Source organism: Hypanus sabinus, chromosome 5, assembly GCF_030144855.1.
Source record: "Hypanus sabinus isolate sHypSab1 chromosome 5, sHypSab1.hap1, whole genome shotgun sequence".
Taxonomy (NCBI): domain Eukaryota; kingdom Metazoa; phylum Chordata; class Chondrichthyes; order Myliobatiformes; family Dasyatidae; genus Hypanus; species Hypanus sabinus.
The window spans coordinates 86,052,440-86,079,910 of record NC_082710.1 but is presented as its reverse complement, the minus strand read 5'-3'; the positions used below and the strand labels follow the sequence as shown (position 1 = coordinate 86,079,910).

General features: G+C 41.6%; 1 protein-coding gene across 1 annotated transcript in view; it reads right to left on the bottom strand.

The window, feature by feature from the left end:
- Positions 1-27,471, bottom strand: part of LOC132394274 (contactin-associated protein-like 5) — a 1,716,192-nt gene that overhangs the window by 870,518 nt on the left and 818,203 nt on the right. Inside the window, exon 9 of the mRNA XM_059970198.1 lies at positions 9,297-9,446. Coding sequence (XP_059826181.1) covers positions 9,297-9,446 — 150 coding nt within the window. The remainder of the gene's footprint in view (positions 1-9,296; positions 9,447-27,471) is intronic.

Sequence of the window (27,471 nt, the reverse complement as noted above, 5' to 3'; positions counted from 1 at the left end):
TCTGCCAGATGAGTCAAAAGAGATATCTGAAGTCATCAATGAGAAGCCCTTTGAAGGAGGGCAGCGATGTATGAACATCTGAATAGGCCCCAGCAATGATGTACAGATTGAAAGGCACTCGCATTTAGAGTTATCCAGGTGTCCTTGTACTGTACATAAGTTACCAAAAGTGGCAAAGAGTTAAAAACAGGCCATAACTTTCAATGTTAGACTCAGCATAAGGAGCTGACTTGATTACTCCTGCTTCGTCCATCTTCTTTAGATATTCTCTGTATCATCACCATTTTATTGAAGGATAATGGTCTATAATCAAGAAAATCAGGACCAAAAGTTTTGCCAAAGATGGATTCAAGCATCATGGCCAAATATGAACTATTAGGTCATATAGATTGACTGTCAGTTTGGAAGGGTATTGTAAACATATGACATGCTAGTGTCAGAGTTAAAGGATACAAATAACAGAGTAACCATTATATTGCAAATTATCAACATGTACAAGCCTTTTGTAGGATATATGCAGATAAAACAAGATAAAAACGTGCATAATCTTTATCAGGAATGGCCATGAGCAGCTCTTGCATTATGTACTTATATTTATTGTGCAAACACAAGGAAATCTGCAGATGCTGGAAATTCAAGCAACACACAAAAACGCTGGTGGAACGCAGCAGGCCAGGCTGCATCTATAGGAAGAAGTACAGTTGACGTTCCGGGCCGGGTCCTGACGAAGGGTCTCGGCCTGAATCTTTGACTGTACTTCTTCCTACAGATGCTGCCTGGCCTGCTGCGTTCCACCAACATTTTGTGTCTATTGCTTATATTTATTGTGTGTTATTTTGAGATTATTATTGTGTTTTTTATCCTTTATGTTTTTATCGTTCTGCATCAGATCCAGAGTAATAATTAATTTGTTCTCCTTCCACTTGTGTACAGGAAATGTTTTTAAACATTCTTAAATCTCTTGCTGCCGGAATATTTCTTCCTGAGTGATCCATGTTGTCTAAAACTTTGTCAGACTTCTACAGATGTGCGGTGGAGAGATCACTGACAGGTTGAATTACAACTTGGTAAGGAACAGAAAAGCCTGTATGAAGTAATGGGTACAGGTCTGTGCATTAAGGGTATGAATTCAATAGATTCACCACCCTCTGATTAAGGAACGTTTTCCTCATCTCAGTTCTAAATGGATGCCCCTCAATTCTGAAACTGTCCTCTGGCACTAGCTTCTCCCACTATAGGAAACATTCTCTCCACAACCACTTTATCTGGGCTTTTAAATATTTGATCAGTTTCAATGTGATCACCCATCCTTGTTTTAGCCCACTAGTAAGATCAATCTCATTGTGGTTGAGCCCACTAAGGGAATGGAAGTTCTGGATTGAATGTTATGTAATTTCCCAAATTTGATTTGGGAGCTTAAGGTAAAGGAACCAATAGGAAGCAGTGATAGTAATATAATAGAATTTACCCTGCAGATTGAGAGGGAGAAGCTAAAAATTGGATGTATTGGTTTTCCAGTGGAGTAAAGGGAATTACAGAGGCTTGAGAGAAGAGCTGGTCAAGGTTAATTGGAAGTGGACACTATCAAGGATGACAGCAGAACATTAATGGCTGGTGTCTCTGGGAAAAATTCAAAAGGCACAGGAAAGATGCATCCCAAAAATAAAGAAGTGTTTTAAAAGAGGATGAGGCAACCACGGCTGACAAGAGAAATCAAAGACAGCATCAAAGCAAAAGAGAGGGCATATAATATTGCAAAAACTAATGAGAAATTAGAGGATTGGGAAGCTTTTAAAAACCAAAAGAACGCAAGTAACAAGTCATAAAGAGAATAAGAGATGAAATAAGGAAGTGAACTAGTCAATAACATTAAAAAATCAGCTATATAGAGAGTAAAAGGGAGACTAGAGTGGATATTGAACCACTGGAAAATGACATTGGAGTGTTAATAATAGGGGTCAAAGAAATGATGGATGAACTTGATAAGTATTTTACCTCAGTCCTCACTGTGGACGATACAAGCAAAATGCCAGAAATACAAGAGTGCCAAGTGGCAGAAGTGAGTTCTGCTGCCATTACTAGGAAGAAGATGGTTGGAAAGCCGGAATGTCTGAAGGTAGGTAAGTTATCTGGACCAGATCAACTACACATCAGCATTCTGAAAGATGAGGCTGAACAGACTGAGGAGACATTAGTAATTTTCTTCCATGAATCACTGGATTCTGGAATGGTTCTGGAGGACGGAAAATTGCAAAGAAGATCGTTCCTCTGTCTAAGAAGGGAGGGAGGCAGAATAAAGGAAAATATAAAAGGAAAATATAAGCCAGTTAGCCTGATTTCAGTGGTCAGAAGATATAAGAATCCATAATTAAGGATGAGGTTTCTGGATACTTGGAGGCACTTGATAAAATAGCCCAAGGACAGCATGGTTTTCTAAAAGGGATAATCTTACCTGACAAATCTATTGAAATTTTTTGAGAAAATAAAAGGCTGGATACATAAATGAGTGTCAGTGGAAGTTGTTTATTTGGATTTTCAGAAGGCTTTTGAGACGGTGCTGCACATGAGGCTACTTAGCAAGTTAAGAGTCCATGGTATTACAGGAAAGCTAAAAGAATTGATGGAAGATTGGCTGACTAGCAGGTGGCAATGACTGGGAATAAAGTGAGTCTTTTCTGGATGGCTGCCAGTGACTAGTGGTGCTCTGCATAGGTCGGTGTTCTGACCATTTCTTTTCAGATTATATAATCAATTATTTTAATTAATGAATTGATAACTTTGTGGCTAAATTTGCAGATGATAAAATGACAGCTGGAGGGTAAGGTAGGGTTGACAAAGCAGGATGTCTGCAAAAGGGAATGGGCAAAGAAATGGCAGATGGAATAGTGCAGGGAAGTACATGGTCATACAATATAGCAGAAGGAATAAAAGTGTGGACTGTTTTCTAAATGAAGAGAAAACATCAGAGGCGCAAAGGGACTTGGGAGTCCTTATGCAGGATTCTCTAAAGGTTAAATTGCAGGCTGAGTCAGTGGTAAAGAAGGTAATGTTAGCAGTCATTTTGAGAGGACAAGAATCCAAAAGCAAAGATGTATTGCTGAGGCTTTATAAGGCAGTGGTTAGACCACATGGAGTGTTGAAGGCAGTTTTTGGGCCCTTATCTAGGAAAAGATGTGCTGACATTGGAGAAGGCACAGAGAAGGTTCATGAGAATGATCCCAGGAATGAAATAATTAACATTTAAAGGAATGTTGAATGGCTCTGGGCCTGTACTCGCTAGTGTTTAAAAGAATGAGGTCAGATCACATTGAAACATATTGAATAGAAAAAGGCCCAGATAGATTTGATGTGGAGAGCAAGTTTCCTATAATGGGGGAGTTTAGGATCAGAGTGCACAGCCTCAGATTTGAGGGATATCCATTTAGAACAGAGATGAGGACAAATTTCTTTGGGGACGAATCTGCGGAATACATTACCACAGACAACTGTGTAGGGCACGTCACTGGCTATATCAACAGATGTTGATAGGTTCTTGATTAATTAGGTTGTCAAGAGTTATGGGGAGAAGATAGGAGAATGGGGCTGAGAAGGTTAATAAATTAGCCATATTGGAATGGTGGAGCAGGCACAATGAGATGCATGGCCTAATTCTGTTCTATGTCTGATGGTCTTATGAGTAAAGCCTCCCCACCATTGAGGACATGTACAAGAAGCAATGTCGAAGACACTAGCATCCATCATCAAGGAGCATCATGATCCAGGTCATGCTCTCTTTTTGCTGCTGCCATCAGGAATAAGGTACAGGAGCCTCATGACTCACAACACCATGTTCAGTAGCAGTTATTAACCCTCAACCATCAGATTCTTGAACCAGAGGTGACAACATTATTTAACTTCACTCAGCCCAACATTGAACCGTTCCCTCAGCTTAATAATTTATCATTATTATTTTGCAAACATGAGGATATCTGCAAATGCTGGAAATTCAAACAACACACAAAATGCTTGTGGAACACAGCAGACCAGGCAGCATCTATAATCTTCGTGCTGATGAAGGGTCTCGGCCCGAAACATCTGACAGCGCTTCTCCTTATAGATGCTGCCTGGCCTGCTGTGTTCCACCAGCATTTTGTGTGTGTTGTTGTCATTATTATTTTGATGTTTTTCTATTTGCACAGTTTGTTGTTTTTTTGTAGACTGGTTGTTTGCCCATCTTGTGTGCGGCTTTTTATTGATTCCGTTGTACTTCTTTTTATTTATTGTGAGTGTCCACAAGAACATGAATCTCAGGTTTGTATATGGGGACATATATGTTGTCATGGATCAGAGGGATCTGGAAGTACAAGATCCCTATAGTTAGAGTTGCAGGTAGGCCAGATGTTAGAGAAGGCTTTTAACATTATCAGGGCACTAAGTATAGAAGATGGCATGTTATGTTGCAGATGTACAAGATGTCTGTGGGGCCACATTTGAAATATTGTATTCTGTTTTGGTCATCCTATTACAAGAAAGACATTAAGCTGGAAAAAGTGCAAAAGAGATTTGCAGACGTTTTGCCAGGACTCAAAGGACTGAGTTACAGTGAGGGGTTTAGCCCGTTGAGACTATTTTCATTTAACTGTATGAGGATGATGGGTGATCTTAGAGAGCTGTACAATCATAAGGGGCATGGATAAGATTAGTGGTCACCAACTAGTCAATTGCGATCGACTGGTCGATCTTTGAGACATTCCCAGTAGATTACAAAAAAAAAGAAAAATAAATACACAATTACTGTTGTAATGTGAGCAATATAAAAATAAATAATAATAATTATTACCATGCACCGTGGTTCAGTGAAAACCTCTGTATGTTAAATATTGGTTTTGCCGTCCCAGATAAAGTTGTTCCTTTGGGCATAAAGTTGTCGAGTGGTCCTTTTTCAAAATAGAAATGACTACAAATACATTATGCCTGATAAATCTTTTGATGCAAAAGCAAATTTTACCCCTAGAGCGCATACGTGAGCCGTTTTTAATCCACGCTTAGTTGCTTTCCCTGGGTATTCTGTTTCTCTTTTTCCACTGCCCAGCATCATGCATCACGTGTGTGCTGACATCATGTGACTGTTGTATTCTTTCAGCGTAGCTTGTGCTGCATCAAGGTGACCAATTAGATCAGATAAGACTACAGACTGTCACACACGCCAATGTACGGCACTAGCTAGTGATATCCTGCAAGGAGGCTCCACGAAAGAAGGCGAAAACATACAAACTCCATCCAGAATGGGAAAAGAAATTTTTATTTACCTTGGTGAGAGACAAGTGTGTATGTATATTATGCCACCAAACACAAGCACTGACTAAAAGAGGGAATCTGGAGAGGCATCACAACACCGACCACCAGAAATTTAAAGACACCTACCCCCCAAAGAGCACAATCCATGCCAGGAAAGTTGAGGAGCTGAAATCGGGGTTGAAGGCCCAGCAATTGTTTTTCACAAAACATGCTGCTCAAAATAAGGCTGCTATTTCGTGTAAGTCACCTTTTGGTTAAACACAAGAAGCCTTTTACAGATAGCGATTTATTCAAGGAAGCAATGGCCATTACTGCAGAGACTGTTGTTAATGACTTTAAAAACAAAGACAATATCAAAACTGCAATACGTATTATACCACTTGGCCCTGCAACAGTGACAAAGGAGGATGGAGTCACTGTCAGAGGACATGGATCGACAAGGGTTAAAGGACTTGTCACTCTGTGAATATTTTTCACTACAGTTCGATGAATCCCTGGATGTAATGTAAACAGCTCGGCTTGTATTTGTCAGAATGGCTTTCCAGGACTTTACAACAAAGGAGGACTTCCTCACTCTTTTGCACTTAAAGGAGAAAATGAGAGGTGAGGATATTTACAATGAGTTTAAAAAATATGACCGTGAACATGACATCCCCATTCATAAACTGGTGGCAATTGTTACTGATGGGGCCCCAGCAATGTGCAGTGTGCTCATTGGTTTTATAGCACTGTACCATAATAACCCTGATTTTCCCAACTTCCTGGATTATCACTGTGTGATTCATCAGCAGGCCTTGGCTGGGAAGGTCGTGGACTTTTCTCATGTGATGACACTACTGGTCAAACTGATAAACTTGATTCAAGCAAAAGCACTTGAGCACCGCTTATTCAAGACGTTATTGGATGTGCTCAATGCCGCTTACAGAGACATAGTTCTTCATGCTGATGTTCGGTGGTTGGGTCGCGGCAAAGTGCCGCGATCTGTTGACTTGCTGCCTGAGATAAAGACTTTTCTGTCGATAAGAAACGAGGAGCACGAGGAACTGTCAGATGATGTGTGGCTAGTGGATTTAGGGTTTCTGACAGACCCAATGGCTAAATTAAATGCACTTAACAACGATCTCATGGGAAAAGACCAACACCTGCCCCACATGATAAGCTCAGTAAATGCGTTTAAGGCCAAGCTCGGTGTTTGAATTTCAAATTTAAAGAATGGGAAGCTGGCACACTTTCCCAACTTGGAGAAAATGTTATAGGCCATCAAGGAAAAAAATGCTTTTCACCCTGAGCAGTACTGTGCTTACCCAGACAAATTGGCAATAGAGTTCGATTGACGTTTTGGGGAGTTAAACGTCATGAAAGATATTGCTGCATTTATTTCAAACCCATTTCTGCCGATCAATATAGAACAAATAGCAGCCAAATTCCAGCAAGTATTTGTTGTGCCAAGTGATATTGAAGTGGAAATAATTCATTTGCAAAATGACATTGAGCTTAAAGCAAGATGAAGGGATGGTGACTTTTGGGGGCTTGTCAGCAGGGAGAAGCTTCCTCATCTCACCATGTGTGCACTAAAAGTCAGTGTCAACTCCGGGTCAACTTATCTGTGTGAAATTACATTCTCACTGATGAAAATGATTAAATCTAAGTACAGGAGCTGTCTTACTGGCAGACACCTCACAGACTGTCTCAGACTGGCTGTCTGTAATTATGAGCCAAATTTCAGGGAACTAGCAGAAAGTATTCAGCCCCAGTCATCGCACTGAGTGTCACAGTCAATTTTTATTCATTTATTTTCATGTTGAAATAAAATTAAACAATGAAACTTAGAATGAAAGGTATGAAAGGTATTCTTAAAGAAAGACAGCTATGGCCTGTTTGATATGTTAGTTACAGTGTTTTTTTGGTTGAGTAAATTTGAAAGCTTGACAAAAGTATTTTATGTAATTCAAATATAATTAGCCCAAATAAAAGGCCTTAAATTGGAAGTACAATCTGAGCTGTTTTTTTTCTCTAAACGATTTAGTAGGTAGATCTTGCATTTCACTAAGGTCGAGGTAGGGGATCTTGGGCTTAAAAAGGTTGGTGACCACTAGATAAGATGAACATGCGCTCTATTTATTTCATTGTTGTGGATTCAAGAATAAGAAGGCACAGGTTGAAGATGAGAGTGGAGAGATTTGCGGGAACATGCAGGACAACTTTTTAAACCAGTGTATGCAATAAACTGTCAAGAGAGTAGCTGAGGTGAGTATCTGGACAACATTTAAAAGGGACTTGGACAGGAACATGTATAGGAAAGGTTTAGAAGGATATGGGCCAAACATGGGCAAATTGCATGAGCACAGATGGAAATCCTGTTAAGGATGAACCAGTTAATGGATGGGCCTGTTATCCCACTCTATGACTATGATTAATTAAACAATAATAATCAAAGTACTAACAATGCACTCAAATATTTAAGAAAATTAAATAAATGTATGTTAATTTTTATTTCATTGGAAAATGGCTTTAATTTTCTCCCATTGATTTAAATGGATGACAACATCCATTTAAGTCAGTAGCATTGCCAGCCTGAGCTGTGGGTCAGTAGAGGTTAATACTGCTCCTTTGGACTCTCCACCAATGCTACTGGTAGCCCAGCTGAAATGGTGGAAGATATTGCCCTGGCATAAGCCAGACTGGGAATTTCCACTTTCTACAGGGCAATGAGCAGAAGCACCACAAGATAAAGGACTGGCCCAGTGTCTTCCCATTCCCATTCTGACATGCCTGTCCATTGCCTCCACTACTGCAAAAACGATCAGAAGTTAGAGACATCAATGTTCTTGTCATCATGTTGGAGGCTGCCCATTTGAATTATGAGGAGCCACTTCCCCATTTGGAATTTGGTCTCATCGTGGTAGTACAGGAGGCCATCGACCAACCTGTCGGAATGGAAATGGGTAGCCAATGGGAGATCCTGCCTTTTGTGGCAGATGGAGTGAAGGTACTTGACAAAGTAATCTCCCACTATGAAGCCAAACGTTGCTTGGAGGAACAACACCCATATTCTGACTGGGTGATATGAACATCTATTTCTCTAAACCTGGTACTTTGATCCTCCTTTTCTTTCACCTGGTCTCACCTATCACCTGCCAGATTGTATTCCTTCCGGTCCCTCCACTTTCTTATTCTGTCTTCTGCCGTCTCCCATTGCTGTTCTAATGAAGTGTCTCAGCCTACATCATCAACTGTTTATTCCCCTCCATCAATGCCACCCAACTTCCTGCCTTCCTCCAGCATCTTGTGTATGTTGCTCAAGGTTTCCAGCTTCTGTGGAGACTTTTATGTTTGTGGTCCAACAATTAGCATCATTGCAATTTTGGGCTCAGAGCAAGTACTTACAAATTTGCCAATGGAATTAGCTAACAGGGAGAAATTCAGGTAAATAAAAGCGCCACTATCTAATTATAAATCATCCAGAGATAAACCAGAGCAGAACTCTGAACAAAAGACTATAAAAATAGCCACCTTTCAGAAACATGCCACTGCCATTTAGTTGAACCTGACAGATGTTGTGTGATACCGCACACTAAGAAGTACTGAATTGTCATGCCATTTTACTTAATACTGTTAAAGATATTACACGACTCCAGGTTGCTGACTGGGTGCTTCATTCACTAGATTAGTACAAGTTGTTTAGAGATTTATGCTACCATCTCTTCTGCTGATTACAGTTGAAGATATATCAAACGTATAAGAACATTAAATATTTATCTTGTACACACCACAGCAGACTACTGAAATAATGGAATGATTAGATGTTAAGTGCCTCATGATTATTACCGAACAATAGTACTCCATTAAAGTAAAATAAATAAATTATGACAGCTTTCAGTGTCAAAAATTCAAATAAATTATGAGATTACAACTCTAAAATATTTCCTGTGCCAGAAGGGAATATGGGTCGTGTTGGAAAAACAAATTAATTAAAAATGACCTCACACGAAAGGTGCAATATCTTGATACACACCCACCTCCAAAATAATAGCTGCTCCCGGAGTAAATTTGCATCTGTATGGTTGAATGAAAGGTTGAGGTAGCATTATTGTCCAATATGATGCTAACACGATTTCTTCTGGCATTCAAATTAATCGAATGCCACAGTCCATCATTCAGATTGACACCTGGAGAAATGAGATATCCGATTAACATGGGATCAACACAATTCTTTCACGAGGCCACAGATTTATGTATAACAAGTTGCTCTCTGATTTACTGAGGCAGACTGACATATGGGTGATTCTTAATCCCTGTTTGGTAGGCAGGTATGATGTAAAACCCTAAAATTCTCAAACACCGTTCCAGCCTACTTATATCAGAGGTTTGCAGAAACTGACAAGGTGCAGGAAAACAAATTATGCTGAGGAAACAAATTTTCAATGTTAAAAGAAATGAAATAAAAGATCATCTTGAAATGTCAGCTCAGTTTTTCTTACCACAAATATTGTGTCACAGATATGAGATCCGATGCAGATTGGGAGCCCGATTTGTTGAGCACCTTCCCTCTGTCTGCTACAAAAGGCAGGATCTCCTGATGTCTACCCATTTAAATTTAACTTCCCATTCCTACTCTGACATGTCAGTCGATGGTCTACTGTTATGATGCTGCCAAGCCGAGGCTGGAGGAGTAACATCTCATGCTCTGGGTAACCTCCAGCTTGATGGCATAAACATCGATTTCTCTAACTTCTGTTTTTTCAACCCCTCCCTCCTCTTTCTTTTTCCATTTCCCATTCTGATTACCTTCTTACTTCTTGCCTTCTCTTTACCTGCCCCTCACCTTCCTCTGTTTCCCCTCCCCTCCTTCACTCCTTTTTATCAGATTCCTTCTTCAGCTCTTTATCTCTTCCACCTGTTCCCTCTCAGCATTTCACTTCATCCTCCCCCTCACCCACCCACTCAAATTGTCCCCCTCCCTGCCAGATTGTACTTCCCCTTCCTCTCACACCTTTTTGTATGGAGTCTGCTCCCTCCTTTCCAGTCCTGCTAAAGGATCTCTGCCAGAATTGTTGACTGTTTATTTCCCTCTGTGGATGGTGCACAACTTCTTGAGTTACTCTGGCATTTTGTGTGTGTTGTCTCACCTGTTACTTTTTCTTCAGAGTTTTTAAATTTACCACTTTCTTCATACTTTGCAGATTTAACCCAGACTAGCGTGCACGATGAAGCTTTAGAAAACCCAATAGGACAAGGGAGGTGATGGTAACTCTAGAGAGAAGGTAGTTGTTAAAGGAGGAAAAGGAGTGAAGGCTATCCAACTCCCTCACTCACAATCCTTAAATTAACCTTTACCTGTGGGACTAGACAGCCACTCTGCCAGAACTGTCTGTTACTTCACACATTGGAATAAGAATTGGTTTATTATTCTCACGTGTATGAAGGTACGGTGAAAAGGTTGCCTTGCATACCATCCATACAGTTCATTTCATTACACTGAGGCGTAACAAGGTAACACAAGGTAAAGGTTCCTAATGTTGACATAGACCAGGGTGGTAGTGGGGATAAACTCCCACTTCCTATAGAGTGCTCCAAATGGGTGCTCAACAGCCTCTGACACCCAAGTCCAACTCTTGGCCTTCACGTGTGGCTTAGCTACTAGGCCCGGCAGAACTGTTTCTACTGACAAGGGGCAAAGGCAGACCACTGGCACCTCAAAACCAGTTGCTTCGGACAGCTGGGGCTCATCAGCCTTGGATGGCAGCCTGCCTAGGAGAGGGAAAACTGATTTTAAACCTCTGCTGTCTTGGGGCCATACTCACCCATGGGAAAGGCTTCGGGAGTAAACCCTGAGGAAGAAATCCGGAGCTGGGATCCATAAGGCAATTTGATGTTGTTTACAGTTTCACTCTGGCAACTTCTGTGACGACACTGGTGCCAAGCTGTATCGGCACTTGCCCTTCCTTCGGACTACATCAGGGACATGGAGAGGAGGAACCCGCTGCATGGGCAGCAGCTGGTTCTTCAAATCTACCCACCCAGGCTTGCACCCCGGAGAAGACACAGTCCACCAGCGGTGGAAACCCAATATCCCCTGGGATCGACGGCTGCCTACAGCTCAACAAGGTAAAGCTATAACAGAATGTGGAATAAAGTGCAACAACTAAAGAGAAAGTGCAATCCAAGTAGACAACATGGTGCAAGATTACAAAGAGGTATATTGTGAGATAAGTGTCCACCTCACTGTAATGATCTAGTCAAGGTCTTATAACAGTGGGGTAGAAGCTGCTCTGAAGCCTGGTGGCATGTGCTTTCATGTTATTGTATCTTCTGCCTGATGGAGAAGAGAGAGTAGGAAACATTCCAAGTGGTCACTAATTGACAAGTTATTCCCTTCCCTGGGGTCGTACTTCAAAACACATGAACACATGAGATAGGAACAGAAGGAGGTCAATCTGTTCATCAACATTTCTCTACCATTCATTAAGATCTGTCACATCAATTCCATAATTACATCTACCAATAACTTCATAATTTAATTTACCAATAATCTATTAGCCTCTGCATTGAAAATATTTTAAAAACATGGTACCTTCAAAGGTTCCTACTTCTCATTGCTACCACCTAGGAGGAGATACCGGAGCCCAAGGACACATACTCAACATTTCAGGTACAGCTTCCTCCCATCTGCCATCAGATTTCTGAATGGATATTGAATCCACAAACACTGCCTCAGTACTTTTTCATCTCTTTTCACGCTACTTATTTAATTTTTTTAATATATATATATATACACACACACGCACACACACACATTTTTCGCTCTTCGATTGTCCATTGAAATCCGATGACGACATCCACTCCTTTAACGGTGAGATCTTTGATGACTATACAGTCCTATCCTGGACCCACATACATATACACACACACACACACACACACTTCTTTCTGTAATTTATAATTTCTACTATGTATTGCAATGTACTGCTGCTGAAATACAGCAAATTTCATGATGTATGCCTATGATATTAATGTGATTCTGATACTCAGACAAGAAAAAAAAACATTCTCTCATCTAAATTAAATGGACAACCCGTGACTTGTTTTTAAAAAAAAACTCATAATACTAGGTTCTTCCAAATATCTTCTCCATGTCCACCCTGTTGGGTTCCCTCTAAGTAATCCATCTTTTAATCAAGTCTTGTCTCATTCATCTAAACTTTCAAGGATAAAAGTCCAAACTGTCCAACTGTTCCTCATAATACAACTTGGCCATTGTGGGTATTAGTCCATTAATCCTTGTCTGAACTGCATCCAATTTTTAAAATATTTCTTCCTTTCAAGATTACTCCTAATGCAGCTTCAAAATACTATCTATTGTTAAAAATGACTATTACATGCACCTCATCACCCCTCTAGTTTTATGCAATCCATCTCCACATTGAATAATTTACAGTAGCCTGCAATATGCCGGCATACCTATGGGATACAGTTGTTGCTGAACTTTGTGGACATGCTATGTTGGCATGGTGATGCACATGTGCTGCCCCCAGGGCATAAGACCATAAGACATAAGAGCAGAATTAGGCCATCTGGCTCATCGAGTCTGCTCCACCATTCAACCTTGACTGATCCTTTCTTTTGCTCCTCCTCAACCCCAGTTCCCTGCCTTCTCCCCATAACCTTTGATACCATGTCCAATCAAGAACCGATCAATCTCTGCCTTAAATACACCCCATGACCTGGCTTCCACAACTACATGTGGCAATAAATTCCACAAATTCACCATCCTTTGGCTAAAGAAATTTCTCCGCATCTGTTTTGAAAGGGTGCCCCTGTATCTTGAGGCTGTGCCCTCTTGTTCTCTCCCACCGTGGGAAATATCCTTTCCACATCTACTCTGTCTAGGCCTTTCAACATTCGAAAGGTTTCAATGAGATCCCCCTTCCTCCTTTTCCCTGTACCCTGCTGTATTGTTTTTACCCTCTATCTTCACAAGCCTCCCAGAGCCTGCTGTAGTGAAGCATCCCTACAGTATCATGTAGCCATCACAATGGATCACAGTAGGGATGGTGTGTTTTTGATGATGTCTGGTGTATGGCTTATGCCAAACATAGTGTTTAGTCTGATGGTCAAAAAGCTCAATTTTGGTTTCATCAGACCATAGAATCTTCTTCCAGCTGACTTCAGAGTCTCCCACATGTCTACTGGGAAACTCTAGCTGAGATTTCATGTGAGTTGTTTTTAACAGTGGCTTTCTCTATGCCACTCTCCCACAAAGCTGCAACTAGTGAAGCACCTGGGCAAAAATTGTTGTATGTGCAGTCTCTCACATTTCTGCTACTGAAGCTTGTATCACCTCCAGTGTTGTCATAGGTCTCTTGGTGGACTCCCTCACTAGTCATTTTGCATACTCACTAAGTTTTTGTGGATGGCCTGCTCTAGGCAGATTTACAGCTGTACCATATTCTGTCAATTTCTTGAAAATTGACTTAACTGAAACTCCAAGAAATAGTCAGTGACTTGGAAATTTTCTTGTATCTATCTCCTGACTTGTGCTTTTTAATAATCTTTTTGCAGAGTTGTTTGGAATATCCTTCGTCTTTATGGTGTCATTTTTGCTAGGATACTGACTCACCAGCTGTTGGGCCTTTCAGACATAACTGTATTTTTACTACAATCAATTGAAGCACGATAACTGCACACAGGTGATCCCCATTTAACTAATTATGTGACTTCTAAAACTAATTGGCTGCACCAGTGATGATTTGATGAGTCATATTAAAGGGAGTGAATGCATGCAATCAATTATTTTATGTTTTATATTTGTAGTTAACTTAGATCACTGTGTAGAAATTTGTTTTCACATTGACACTTTTCTGTTGATCAATGTCAAAAAAGCCAAATTAAATTCACTGTGATTCAATGTTGTAAAACAATAAAACATGTAAACTTCCTGGGAGGGGGGTGAATACATTTTATAGGCACTGTGCATATGTAAACAAATAGTGCAAAAACAGACGGAAAAATTACTGTGATAGTGTTCATGCATTCATTGCCCATTCAGAAATCTGTTCGCAGGGGGGTAAGAAGCTATTCCTAAAACTCCGACTGTGTGTCTTTAGGCTTCTGTTCATCCTCCCTGATAGTAGCAACGAAAAGAGAGCATATGTTGGGTGATAGTTGTCAATAAAGATGGAATATGAATCTCACTCAATCTTTCCTCATAAGACCTGCTCTCTAGTCCAGTCAGCATCCTGGTAAATCTCTTCTGTATTTTCTTTCAAACTTCCATGCTCTTCATACAATAAGGCAATTGGAACTGAACACAATACTCTAACTGTGGTCTAACCACGGTTTTATAGAGCTGCATCATTACCTTGTGGCCCTTGAAGCCAATCACCTGACTAATGAAGGCCAGCAAATCATGCATCTTTTTATCCACCTGTCTACTTGTGTGGGAACTTTGAGGAATCTATGGACTTGGACGACAAGATTTTTGAATTGACACTGAGCCAAACCATGAACACTTCCTCACTTTTTGCGTGACTTATTTTTTAATATAAATATATATTTCTTGTTATATTTTATGGATTTGTTTAATGTATTCCACTGTACTGCTGATACAAAACAGATTTCACAACATATGTCAGTGATACGAAACCTGACTCTAATTGCGATTCTGTGCTAAGGCTTTTCTCCTTGGAGTGATGGAGGATGAGGTGACTTGATAGATGTATATAAGGTTATGAGAGGCATAAATAGAGTGGATACCCAGTATAACATTGCCAGGCAATGGTCAGTAGCAGGGGCATCTGTTTAAAGTGAGAGGAGGAAAGTTTAGGGGATATGCCAAAGGTATAGAGTTTTTTTTTTACCAGAGAGCCATTAATGCCTAGAACACAATGCTGCAGGTGGTGGAAGAGGCTGATAAACAAGAAATAGAGATTTTTAGATTGGTACATGGAGGCAAGAGTGCAATGGGATGTGTAGGAAAGAAGGGATAGATTAATCATGGTAAAAGGAAATCTGCAGTTGTTGGAAATTCAAGCAACACACACAAAATGCTGGTGGAACACAGCAGGCCAGGCAGCATCTATAGGGGGAAGCACTGTCGACGTTTCGGGCCAAGACCCTTCGTCAGGACTAACCGAAAGGAAAGATAGTAAGAGATTTGAAAGTAGGAAGGGGAGGGGAAAATGTGAAATGATAGGAGAAAACCGGAGGGGGTGGGGTGAAGCTGAGAGCCGGAAAGGTGATTGGCAAAAGGGATACAGAACTGGAGAAGAGAAAGGATCATGGGACAGGAGGCCTAGGGAGAAAGAAAGGGGGAGGGGAGCATCAGAGGGAGATGGAGAACAGGCAGTGTGATGGACAGAAAGAGAGAGAAAAAAAGGAGGGGGGAAAAAAACTAAATATATCAGGGATGGGGTAAGAAGGGGAGGAGGGGCATTAATGGAAGTTAGAGAAGTCAGTGTTCATGCCATCAAGTTGGAGGCTACCCAGCCGGAATATGAGGTACTATTCCTCCAACCTGAGTGTGGTTTCACCTTGACAGTAGAGGAGGCCATGGATAGACATATCAGAATGGGAATGGGATGTGGAATTAAAATGTGTGGCCACTGGGAGATCCTGCTTTCTCTGGTGGACAGAGCGTAGGTGTTCAGCAAAACGGTCTCCCAGTCTGTGTCAGGTCTCCCCAGTTGGCATGAACATTGACTTCTCTAACTTCTGTTAATGCCCCTCCTCCCCTTCTTACCTCATCCCTAATATATTTAGTTTTTTTTCCCCTCTCTTTTTTTCTCTCTCTTTCTGCCCATCACTCTGCCTGTTCTTCATCTCTCTCTGGTGCTCCCCTCCCTCTTTCTTTCTCCCTAGGCCTCCTGTCCCATGATCCTTTCCCTTCTCCAGCTTTGTATCCCTTTTGCCAATCACCCGCTCTCCGCTTCACACCACCCCCTCTGGTCTTCTATCATTTTGCATTTTCCCCTCCCCCTCCTACTTCCAAATCTCTTACTATCTTTCCTTTCGGTTAGTCCTGACGAAGGGTCTCAGCCCGAAAAGTCAACAGATTAGTCATGGAGTAGATTTACACAGGTTGGCACAACATTGCAGGCCAAAGGGCCTGCACTCTACACTGCTATGTTCTAACTACAAAAGGATTGTTGTAAAGTGAGTTCTGGGATTTAGGAAGAAACTGGGATGTACTGTATTTCTAAGGTTGAATGGTCTGTGATTGGGAAGGGAACTGACCAGTGGAGGAGTTCCAATGTTTATGCTTTCTTTGGCATGTTTTCAAAGATTAGCTTTATTTGTCACATGTACATGGAAACATCAGAATATATAATACACTGTGTCATTTGCATCAATGATGCACATCGTCCAAGAATGTTACCATGATTAACACATCATCAAATCTACTATCTGTGCACCTTTGGAATGTATTTGGGAGCAAACCCACATGGTGACAGAGAAAATGTACAAACTTCTTACAGACAGCGGTGAGAAATTAACCCTATCCAATGAAGTTGCTTAGCATTATGCCAACTGTTTGGCTAGAATGAGTGGATGAAATGGAGGGGGAGTAACTGAAGTAATACAGTAATCATGGAGCAGGGAAGGAGAAGAAAATACCAAGAATATTTAATTTACCTATTCCCATATGTGAAAGAGCCAAAAGACTGGTAGCGTGGCTTCCAAATGTTGAGCTGAAGATGAAGGTGTGTGAGAAGAACAATGTATTAACCACTTAATTAGATACACCTGTGCTCCTGCTAGTTAATGGAAATATCCAATCAACATATCATGTGGCAGCAACTTGGTGCATAAAAAATATGCAGTCACAGTGAAGAGGTTCTGTTGTTGTTCAGACCAAACTTCAGAATGAGGAAGAAATGTGATCTAGGTCAGTGGTCCCAAACCTCCGGGCTGCGGACCTAGGTGACTTTGACTGTTGAATGATTGCTGGTGCCAGATGAAGTGGTCTGAGTGTCTCAGAAACTGCTGGCTCCTGAGATTTTCACACACAGCAATCTCTGGAGTTTACAGAAAATGCTGTGAAAAACAACAAAAAAAATCCCATGAAAAAATCCACTGAGCCTTCTTAATGAGTGATGTCAGAACAGAATGATTCAAACTGATAGGAAAGGAACAGTAACTGAAATAGTCTGGCACTGTAACAGTGGTGTGTGGAAAAAAAATACATCTCTGATTGCAAAACTTGTCAATCCTAGAAGTTGTTGGGCTGCAGCAGCAGAAGCCCACACTGGGTTCCACTTCTCTATGTCATTAAGTAGCCACTGAATGTAAGGTTTCTTGCAGCAATGAAGGCTAGGTTAAGATTATAGTCAACATTCAGTTTATGGCTATTGTGACTACTTCATAGAAATGCAGATGGTCAAAGACAATGTTTTTAATATTCATATTTTAGTTCACATAGCCTGACAGTATGGTGGTTGCAGATTCAACTGGACTTTTGAAAGTGAATTGGATAAATACTTGAAAGCGAAAAAAGTCTATGCTTATTAGGAAGGAGCGGCAGATTAAGCAGACCAGGTTAGAATTCAAAAAGCTGTCACCTGACCTGAATGGCCACTTTCTGTGGTAATGTGATAGCGGTTATTTTTTATGTTTTATTTAGAAATGCAACATGATAGCAAGTTCTTTCAGCCTCATGAGCCTGCCACCCAGTTACACCGATGTGATCAAATAGCCTTTACTACTTTGGAATATGGGAGGAGGGAGGACAGCAGTGAACCTGGAAGAAATCCAAGTGGTCATGGGGAGAATGTACAAATTCCTTGCAGGCAGCAGTGGGAATGGAGCCTGGGTCACTGGTGCTGTAATAGCTTTACGCTAACCATTACACTACCATGTCACCCTATGCATATTCAACAGGATGTTCAAAATAAATTTTGATAGATATTCTTTTAAAATGCTTGTGGATTGGGGGATTGAGACAAACTGGATTAGTCTTCAAAAAAACTGTCACGTTCTTGGTGGACTCAATGTTCTCTTTCTATGCTGATGTGACACTGATTCTAAATGAGGTGAGACAATAAGCAGCCTGTGAAGAATAAGCCAGCAAAGGTAAGGAGACTGTGGGGCTCTTAACAAAAAGGAAAGAAAGTATGCAAATAAACATTGGAGATGTTGATGCTAGGGAAGGAGGTTTGGATTAGCTTTTGTTGAATGTGTATTAAATCAGACAAGAAGGATCAGAAAATATGGAGTAAGAATTGAAAGAAAAGGCAGTAGAAAGAAATCAGAAGGGCCAGATAAAAACCTGTCAGTTAAAGAAAGTGAAAATTGAAATGATTAAGATTAGGAACTTAGCTTAATGCCAAAGAAGCTTAGAAAAGGGTTTAAGATGTTAACTGAATAGCTGGAATGAGTCAATTACGAGTATTTCTTCTGTGGAATTATTGGAATGAATATTTGCACAAATGTGCAAAAAGGATGAATGATAAAATGGAAGGTCAGGAGAAATTTTTAGGACAACCAGTTCAGAACAAATGAATGAGGAAAAAACTTCAGAGCTTTTATCAAGAATATAATACTTCCATTTGCAAAAGCAAGGCAACTTGGGTTCCTTTAACTGATTAAGCGCTGTACTATAGTAAATAATGCTTATTAAATGTTCTTTTAACTGGAGTTTTTTCAAGTCAAGCCATATTTATTGTCATGTACACAAATATGGTGAAGAATAGATTTAATGTAAAGCTTGCCTGCAGCAGTTTCAGATACATACACAAAACATAAATGATCAAGACAATGTAAAAAACTGTGCAAAACAAGACATGGGTGCAATATAAGCACTAGTTTCAAACCCAACTTCAAAGTGGATTACCTTAAGCTAGTTCCTTAACCAAAGTAGCAGACATTCCATGGTCAACTGCTCCTTGTTTAGATGCATGCAACAGTAAGACATGTATGTACCCAATGGAAATGAATTGTCATCATTCAGAAACATAAATTCTTTTTCCCTCTGCTTCTTTTAACCTCTTTTGCTGAGTGTTTCCAGCATACTTTTTAACTTCATATTCATAGGTATCCAAATTTCAAAACAGGAATAGTAGTTCTACATATCTTTATTAGAGATGTAGCACAATAACAGGTGTTTCCAGCCCAATTACACCATGTGACCAATTAATCTACTAACCCATACGTCTTTGGAATGTGAGAGGAACCCCACACGGGATTGAAACCCATCCGGGTGCACCTGTTTTTTCCCTATAGTCATGGGGAGAATATACAGACTCCTTAATTCAGCTGTAGAATTGAAGCTGGGTCACTGCTGCTGTAGTAGTGTTATGTTAACTGCTGTACTACTGTGCCACTCTTAAGAACATGAGAATAAACCAACCTGGAACATTAGCCCAGAACAAGATTAATTGCAGACCACCCATTTTATACTAGTCTTCTATTGCGAGAAGTTGAATATTCAGTTAAAATCTCTAAAAGGTTATCTAGGAGGCCCTGTAGCGCAGCAGTTACCACAACATTGTTGTAGCACAGAGCATCGGATTGCAGAGTTAATTCTGGCATTGTCTATAAGGATTTGTACGTCCTTGCTGCCCCGACCATGTGGATTTCCTCCGGGTGCTCCTGTTTCTTCCCAGGAGGCTAATTGGTCATTGTAAATTAGGCTCGTGTCCAATAGGTGGGTTGCTGAGTGGTGCAGCTCATTGCATGCTGGAATGATCTGCTCCATGCTGTATCTCTAGATAATATAATTAAAATACAAGCTTATTTCTTCTATCCATGCTGCATTAAAATCATAATTTGTATTTAGCTCTCCACGTACATATATTTAATTGAGATGAAAGACTTCAGTCTTTTTATTTTGTTATTCATGTTTCAGGATGAGAGTATCACTGGCAAAGTAAATGTTTTGTATTCATTCCCCTTAAGGGTGCTTGTGGATATTTTTCTTGAAATGCTACTGACTTTCCGATGAGGGAATACATTTTTATTTAGAGTCATGCAACATGGAAACAGGCCATTTGGCCCACCACATGCATGCCACCCTGTGGGCACTCATCTATTTAATGCCATCTCCTGGCCTTCTGTGCATTGGTGCATTTAGTTCTCATCTAGATATTTCTTCAGTAATGTCACCTCTCCACAATTTTGCTACTCCAAATCCTGCTGACTGTTGGAAGTCTCACTCATGAATGTGATCATCCTTTTCTTTTTCCTCAGTTCACCAAGATTGCCTTAGTAGATGAGCTCTCCAGTATGTCCTCTCTCAGCACAGCCATGATATTTTACCGAACGAATAATGCCACCCTTCCCACTTTAATACCTCTCCCTCATGTCTAAAACAAAGGAACTTTATAACACTCAGCTGCCAGTCCTGCCCCTCCCACAACTAATTCTCACCAATGGCTGCAACATTGTGCTTCATGTTTTTTTATGTTCTAAGCTCATCTGCCTTAATTACAATACCTGCATCAAATATACACTGCCCAGAACACTAGTGCCACCATGTTCAGCCTTTCAATTGCTGTCTTTCATGCCTGGCATGTAGGCTTAACATTGACTTTCCAATTTTGTTTTATTTACATCTGAGGTTGGGAGAAGTTACCTGCAGTCCACTGTATCTATACCTCTCTAAATTTTATGTTCCTCAATCATGCCCTCTATCAACCTCATCCATTTCAGAGAAAGCAGACAATTGCCACACCCATTTCTCCTTATAATTGGACTGCTCTGTCCCAGACAACTTTCTGCACCCTCTCCATTGTTATATTCATCTTTATCCTCCTCCCAAACCCCACTCTCACAGTCCACCAGCAGCTCCACAACCCAATGGATTTTGTAATGTTTCAATGGAGTGATAAGATGTTGTGCTAATGTGCCCACTCAGATAGTCCCAATTCCCTGCATTCAACCCACATCCCTACAATTCCCTCCCATCCTTGTAGCTATCATTTGATTCTAAATGATACTCTTGTATCTGTCTCAAACACTTCCTCTGAAAGTTCATCTCTGAGAAAATGTTGTTCCTTGTGTCCTTCTTAGTCTCACTCTAACCCTATTCCCCCTAGTTCTGGACTCTCCAATCATGGGTAAAAGACTATTACCATCTGACTTTATCTTGCCTCATGATCTTAACTACTTCTAAAAGGTCACCCTCTCATTCTTTGATGTTCCAGGGAATAAATTCCTAACTCGGCCAACATCTCCCTGTAACTCTGGTCTTCTAGTCTTGGTAACCTCCTCACAAATCTTTTGTACCTTTCCAGGTTAATCATGTATCTTCTATAACAAGATGACCAAAACTGTACATAGTACTCCAAGTGCAGTCTCACCATTGACTTATGCAACTTCAACACAATATCCCAAATCCCGTACTCGGTGCCCTGACTAATGAAGGCCAGCCAGTAGACTAAATAACATTTTTATTATTTCTGTCACTGCTTTTAACAAGCTTCTAGATCCACTTCTAGATCTCTCTGCTCTGTTACGTTTCCTAGTGCCCTACCATTGACTGTACAAAATGCATTATGTCACACTTATTTCATAAAAATCCATTTGCCAGTTCTCAACACACTTCCCTAATGTATCAAGATCCCACTATAATCAATGATAACCTTTTGACTCTCAACAAAACCTTCTAAAGCTCCAAAGGCCAGTGAGTGAGTGGGCCAGTGAAGGAGTGGAGATTTGAGGCTTTGACGAGAAAAGGCAGAGGATGAGCTTGTTCCCAGTTAGTCTTTACAATGCCTCCTGAGATGGTGATGTACCTCTCCTGTGAGATGTGGCAGTCTTGGGGGAACTCCCCTCTCCCGCAGAGTCACATCTGCCAGAAGTGCTTGCGGCTGGGCGATCTGGAAGACCGTGTGAGGAATCTGGAGCAGCAGCTGGATGACCTTCCACTCATAAGGGAGAATGAGGCAGTCATAGATGAGAGCTACAGGGAGGTAGTCACACCTAGGCTGCAGGAAGCAGGTTGTTGGGTGACAGTCCGAGGGGGGAAGCGAAGGAGAGCAGACAGGTAGTGCAGAGCACCCCTGTAGCCATTCCCCTGAATAATAAGTTTCCCATCCTGGATACTGTTGTTGATGATGACCGACCGGGTGTGAGCCATGGTGGCAGGGCCTCTGGCACCGAGTCTGACCCTGTGGTGCAGAAGGATGGGACGGAGGAGAGGAGAGCTGTCGTCATTGGAGACTCTATAGTCAGGGGAGCAGACAGGAGATTTTGTGGATGTGAGAAGGAAACCCGCATGGTTTGTTGCCTCCCGGGTGCCAGGGTCCGGGATGTCTCTGACCGGGTTCATGACATCCTGGTACGAGAGGGGAAGCAACCAGAAGTCGTGATACGTGTTGGGACCAACGACATAGGCAGGAAGAGGGATGAGGTCCTGAAGTGTGAGTTTCAGGAACTAGGCAGAAGGCTGAAGAACAGGACCTCAAGGGTGACGTTCTCAGGATTGCTGCCAGTACTATGAGATAGTGATGGAAAGAATTGGAGGAGATGGCAGTTGAATGCGTGGCTGAGGAATTGGTGCAGGGGGCAGGGTTTTAGATTTTTGGATCATTGGGATCGCTTCTGGGGAAGGTGGGAATTGTACAGATTGGATGGGTTGCACCTGAACTCAAGGGGGAGCAATATCCTTGCTGGTAGGTTTGCTAGCAGGGTTCGGGAGGGTTTGAATTAATTTGCAAGGGGGATGGGACCTGGAGCGATAGAGCAGTGAAAGAAGTGCATGGAGTAAAGCCAGATCTAACATATAGAGAGGCTTTGAGGAAAGAGCTGCAGAATAAAAGGTGTAAAGGTAGTAAGGTAGAAGGGCTAAAGTGTGTGTACTTCAATACAAGAAGCATCAGGAACAAAGTTGATGAACTGAGAGCTTGGATACATACATGGAATTATGATGTAGTGTCCATTACAGAGACTTGGCTGGCACCAGGACAAGAATGGATTCTCAATATTCCTGGATTTCAGTGCTTTAAAAGGGATAGAGAGGGGGGAAAGGGGGAGGAGGGGTGGCATTACTGGTCAGGGATACTATTACAGCTGCAGAAAGGGTGGGATCCTCTTTTGAGCCAGTATGGGTGGAAGTCAGGAACAGGAAGGGAGCAGTTATTCTACTGGGGGTATTCCATTGGCCCCCTGGTAGCAGCAGAGATACCGAGGAACAGATTGGGAGGCAGATTCTGGAAAGGTGTAAAAATAACAGGGTTGTTATCATGGGTGACTTTAACTTCCCTAATATTGATTGGCACTTGATTAGGTCCAAAGGTTTAGATGGGGCAGAGTTTGTTAAGTGTGTCCAGGATGGATTCCTGTCACAGTATGTTGACAGGCTGACTAGGGGGAATGCCATACTAGATCTAGTATTAGGTAACAAACTGGGTCAGGTCACAGATTTGTCAGTGGGTGAGCATCTGGGGGACAGTGATCACTGCTCCCTAACATTTATCATTATTGTGGAAAAGAATAGAACAAGAGAGGATAGGAAAATTTTTAATTGGGGAAGGGCAAATTATGAGGCTATACGGCTAGAACTTGCAGGTGTGAATTGAGATGATGTTTTTGCAGGGAAATGTACTATGGACATGTGGTCGATGTTTAAGGATCTCTTGCAGGATGTTAGGGATAAATTTGTCCTGGTGAGGAAGATAAAGAATGGTAGGGTGAAGGAACCATGGGTGACAAGTGAAGTGGAAAAACTAGTCAGGTGGAAGAAGACAGCATACATGAGGTTTAGGAAGCAAGGATCAGATGGGTCCATTGGGGAATATAGGGTAGCAAGAAAGGAGCTTAAGAAGGGGCTGAGGAGAGCAAGAAGGAAGGAATGAGAAGGCCTTGGTGAGTAGGGTAAAGGAAAACCCCAAGGCATTCTTTAATTATGTGAAGAACAAAAGGATGACAAGAGTGAAGGTATGAGCAATTAGAGATATAAGTGGGAAGATGTGCCTGGAGGCTGTGGAAGTGAGCAAGGTCCTCAATGAATACTTCTCTTTGGTATTCACCACTGAGAGGGAACTTAATGATGGTGAGGACAATATGAGTGAGGTTGATGTTCTGGAGCATGTTGATATTAAGAGAGAGGAGGTGTTGGATTTGTTAAAATACATTAGGATGGACAAGTCCCCGGGGCCTGATGGAATATTCCCCATGCTGCTCCACAAGGAGAGGGAAGAGATTGCTGAACCTTTGGCTAGGATCTTTATGTCCTCATTGTCCTTGGGAATGGTACCGGAGGATTGGAGGGAGGTGAATGTTGTCCCCTTATTCAAAAAAGGTAGTAGGGATATTCCAGGTAATTATAGACCAGTGAGCCTTATGTCTGTGGTTGGAAAACTGTTGGAAAAGATGATTAGAGATAGGATCTATGGGTATTTAGAGAATCATGGTCTGATCAGTGACAGTCAGCATGGTTTTGTGAAGGGCAGATCGTGCCTAACAAGCCTGAAAGAGTTCTTTGGGGAGGTGACCAGGCATATAGATGAGGGTAATGCAGTGGATGTGATCTACATGGATTTTAGTAAGGCATTTGACAAGGTTCCACATGGTAGGCTTATTCAGAAAGTCAGAAGGCATGGGATCCAGGGAAGTTTGGCCAGATGGATTCAGAATTGACTTGCCTGCAGTAGGCAGAGGGTTGTGGTGGAGGGAGTACATTCAGATTGGAGGGTTCTGACTAGTGGTGTCCCACAAGGATCTGTTCAGGGACTCTACTTTTTGTGATTTTTATTATCGACCTGGATGTGGGGTTAGAAGGGTGGGTTGGGGAGTCAGCTGGAGACGCTCATGGAGTGAGTACCGTTTTGGATTCGCTCCATAACTTTTACTTTTTTTAACCTTTGATCACCCTTATTCAGCTTATTTTTACCTATACCGAAAGTTTCTTTATTCTTTTTTTTTTTGGATTTACTGCCAAGCGTTTGTTGTGAACTTTTGATGATATGCAAACAGAAATGTCTCTCAGGTCTAAGGGACGGGATCCCGGACGTAATCCGAACGGTAACGGAAAAAAGCAGGCTCCGACAGAAGGGTGGGTTGGCAAGTTTGCAGATGACACAAAGGTTGGTGGTATTGTGATAGTGTAGAGGATTGTCAAAGATTGCAGAGAGACATTGATAGGATGCAGAAGTGGTCTGAGAAGTGGCAGATGGAGTTCAACCTGGAGAAGTGTGAGGTGGTACACTTTGGAAGGACAAACTCCAAGGCAGCATATAAAGTAAATGGCAGGATACTTAGTAGTGTGGAGGAGCAGTGGGATCTGGGGGTACATGTCCACAGATCCCTGAAAGTTGCCTCACAGGTAGATAGGGTAGTTAAGAAAGCTTATGGGGTGTTAGATTTCATAAGTCGAGGGATAGAGTTTAAGAGACACGATGTAATGATGCAGCTCTATAAAACTCTAGTTAGGCCACATTTGGAGTACTGTGTCCATTTCTGGTCGCCTCACTATAGGAAGGATAGGAAGGATGTGGAAGCATTGGAAAGGGTACAGAGGAGATTTACCCGGATGCTGCCTGGTTTAGAGAGTATGCATTATGATCAGAGATTAAGGGCTTTACTCTTTGGAGAGAAGGAGGATGAGAGGAGACATGATAGAGGTGTACAAGATATTAAGAGGAATAGACAGAGTGGACAGCCAGCGCCTCTTCCCTAGGGCACCACTGCTCAGTACAAGGGGACATGGCTTTAAGGTAAGGGGAGGGAAGTTCAAGGGGGATATTAGAGGAAGGTTTTTCACTCAGAGATTGGTTGGTGCGTGGAATGCACTGCCTGAGTCAGTGGTGGAGGCAGATACACTAGTGAAGTTTAAGAGACTACTAGACAGGAGGAATTTAAGGTAGGGGTTTATATGGGAGGCAGGGTTTGAGGGTCAGCACAACATTGTGGGCCGAAGGGCCTATAAAAGATTGTGTCATCCACAAACTTACTGCTCAAGCCTTGTGCATCTGCGTTCAAATCATTTACATGAGTAACAGATAATAAGGGTCCAAACACAGAACCCTGTGGCATACCACTAGTCACTGACCTCCATTCTGAGGAACAACGTGCGAACAGTACCCTCTACTTCATTAACTGCCACAGATGGTTGTGGAAACCAAGTCATTGGGTATAGCTAAAGTGGAGGTTGATAGATAGGTTCTTGATTACTCAGAACATCGATGGGATTGAGAGGGAAAATAAATTAGCCATGATGGAATGGTGAGTAGACATGATAGGCCAAATGGCCTAATCCTGTTCCTATATCTTATGGTCTTCCTAACTCATAACTAATTTTCAATCCACCTATCTCTTCCTGGATTCCATGGGATCAAACATCCCAGACCAAACCAGCTGACCATACAGGACCTTGACAAAGGACTTGCTACAGTTCAACAGACAACATCCACTACCCTACCCACATCTACCCTTTTGGTTACCTCTTCAAAATACTCCAAAAGATTTTTCAAGCAAGACGTTTCATGCACAAAGCTAAGATGAATACTCTTAATAAACATTGTCTATCCAAGTGATGGTAGATTCTGTCCTTCAGAATTCCCTCCAGTAACTTTCCCACAACTGATTGTAGAATTATATATTCAAGACAAGGTTGGATGGATTTTTGCATAGTAGGGGAATTATGGGTTGTGGGGAAAAGGCAGGTAGGTGGAGATGAGTCCATGGCCAGAGCAGCCATGATCTTCCTGAATGATGGAGCAGGCTTGACTGGCCAGATGGCTGACTCCTGCTTCTATTTCTTATGAATGGCCTGTAGTCCCCAATTTATCCTTGCTGCCTTTCTAGTTTTCTGGACTTTCACCAGAGGCTAACAATAAAAAAAATATCTCTGCAGAAATCTCCAAAATTTGAATAACGTTGGCATTTTGGGTTGAGAACTTCATCAGGATTGGTAAGTATGGGGAAGATACCAGAATATAAAGTTGGGGGTGGGGAAGAAGGACAAGGTAGAAGGTGATAGTTGAAGCCAGGTAAGTGGGAAAGGTAAAGGGCTGGAGAAGAAGGAAGCTGATAGGAGAGGAGAGTTGACCATTGGAGAAAAGGAAGAAAGAGGGGCACTAGGAGGAGATGATAGGCTGGTGAAGAGAAGAGGTAAAAGACAAAGCAGGGAATAGAAGAAGACGGAAGATGGAAGATAAAAGAAAAAAAAGGAAAAATAAAATTACTGGAAGGAGAAATCAACGTTCGTGCCATCAGGTTGAGGGATACCTAACAGAACATGAGATATTGCTCCTT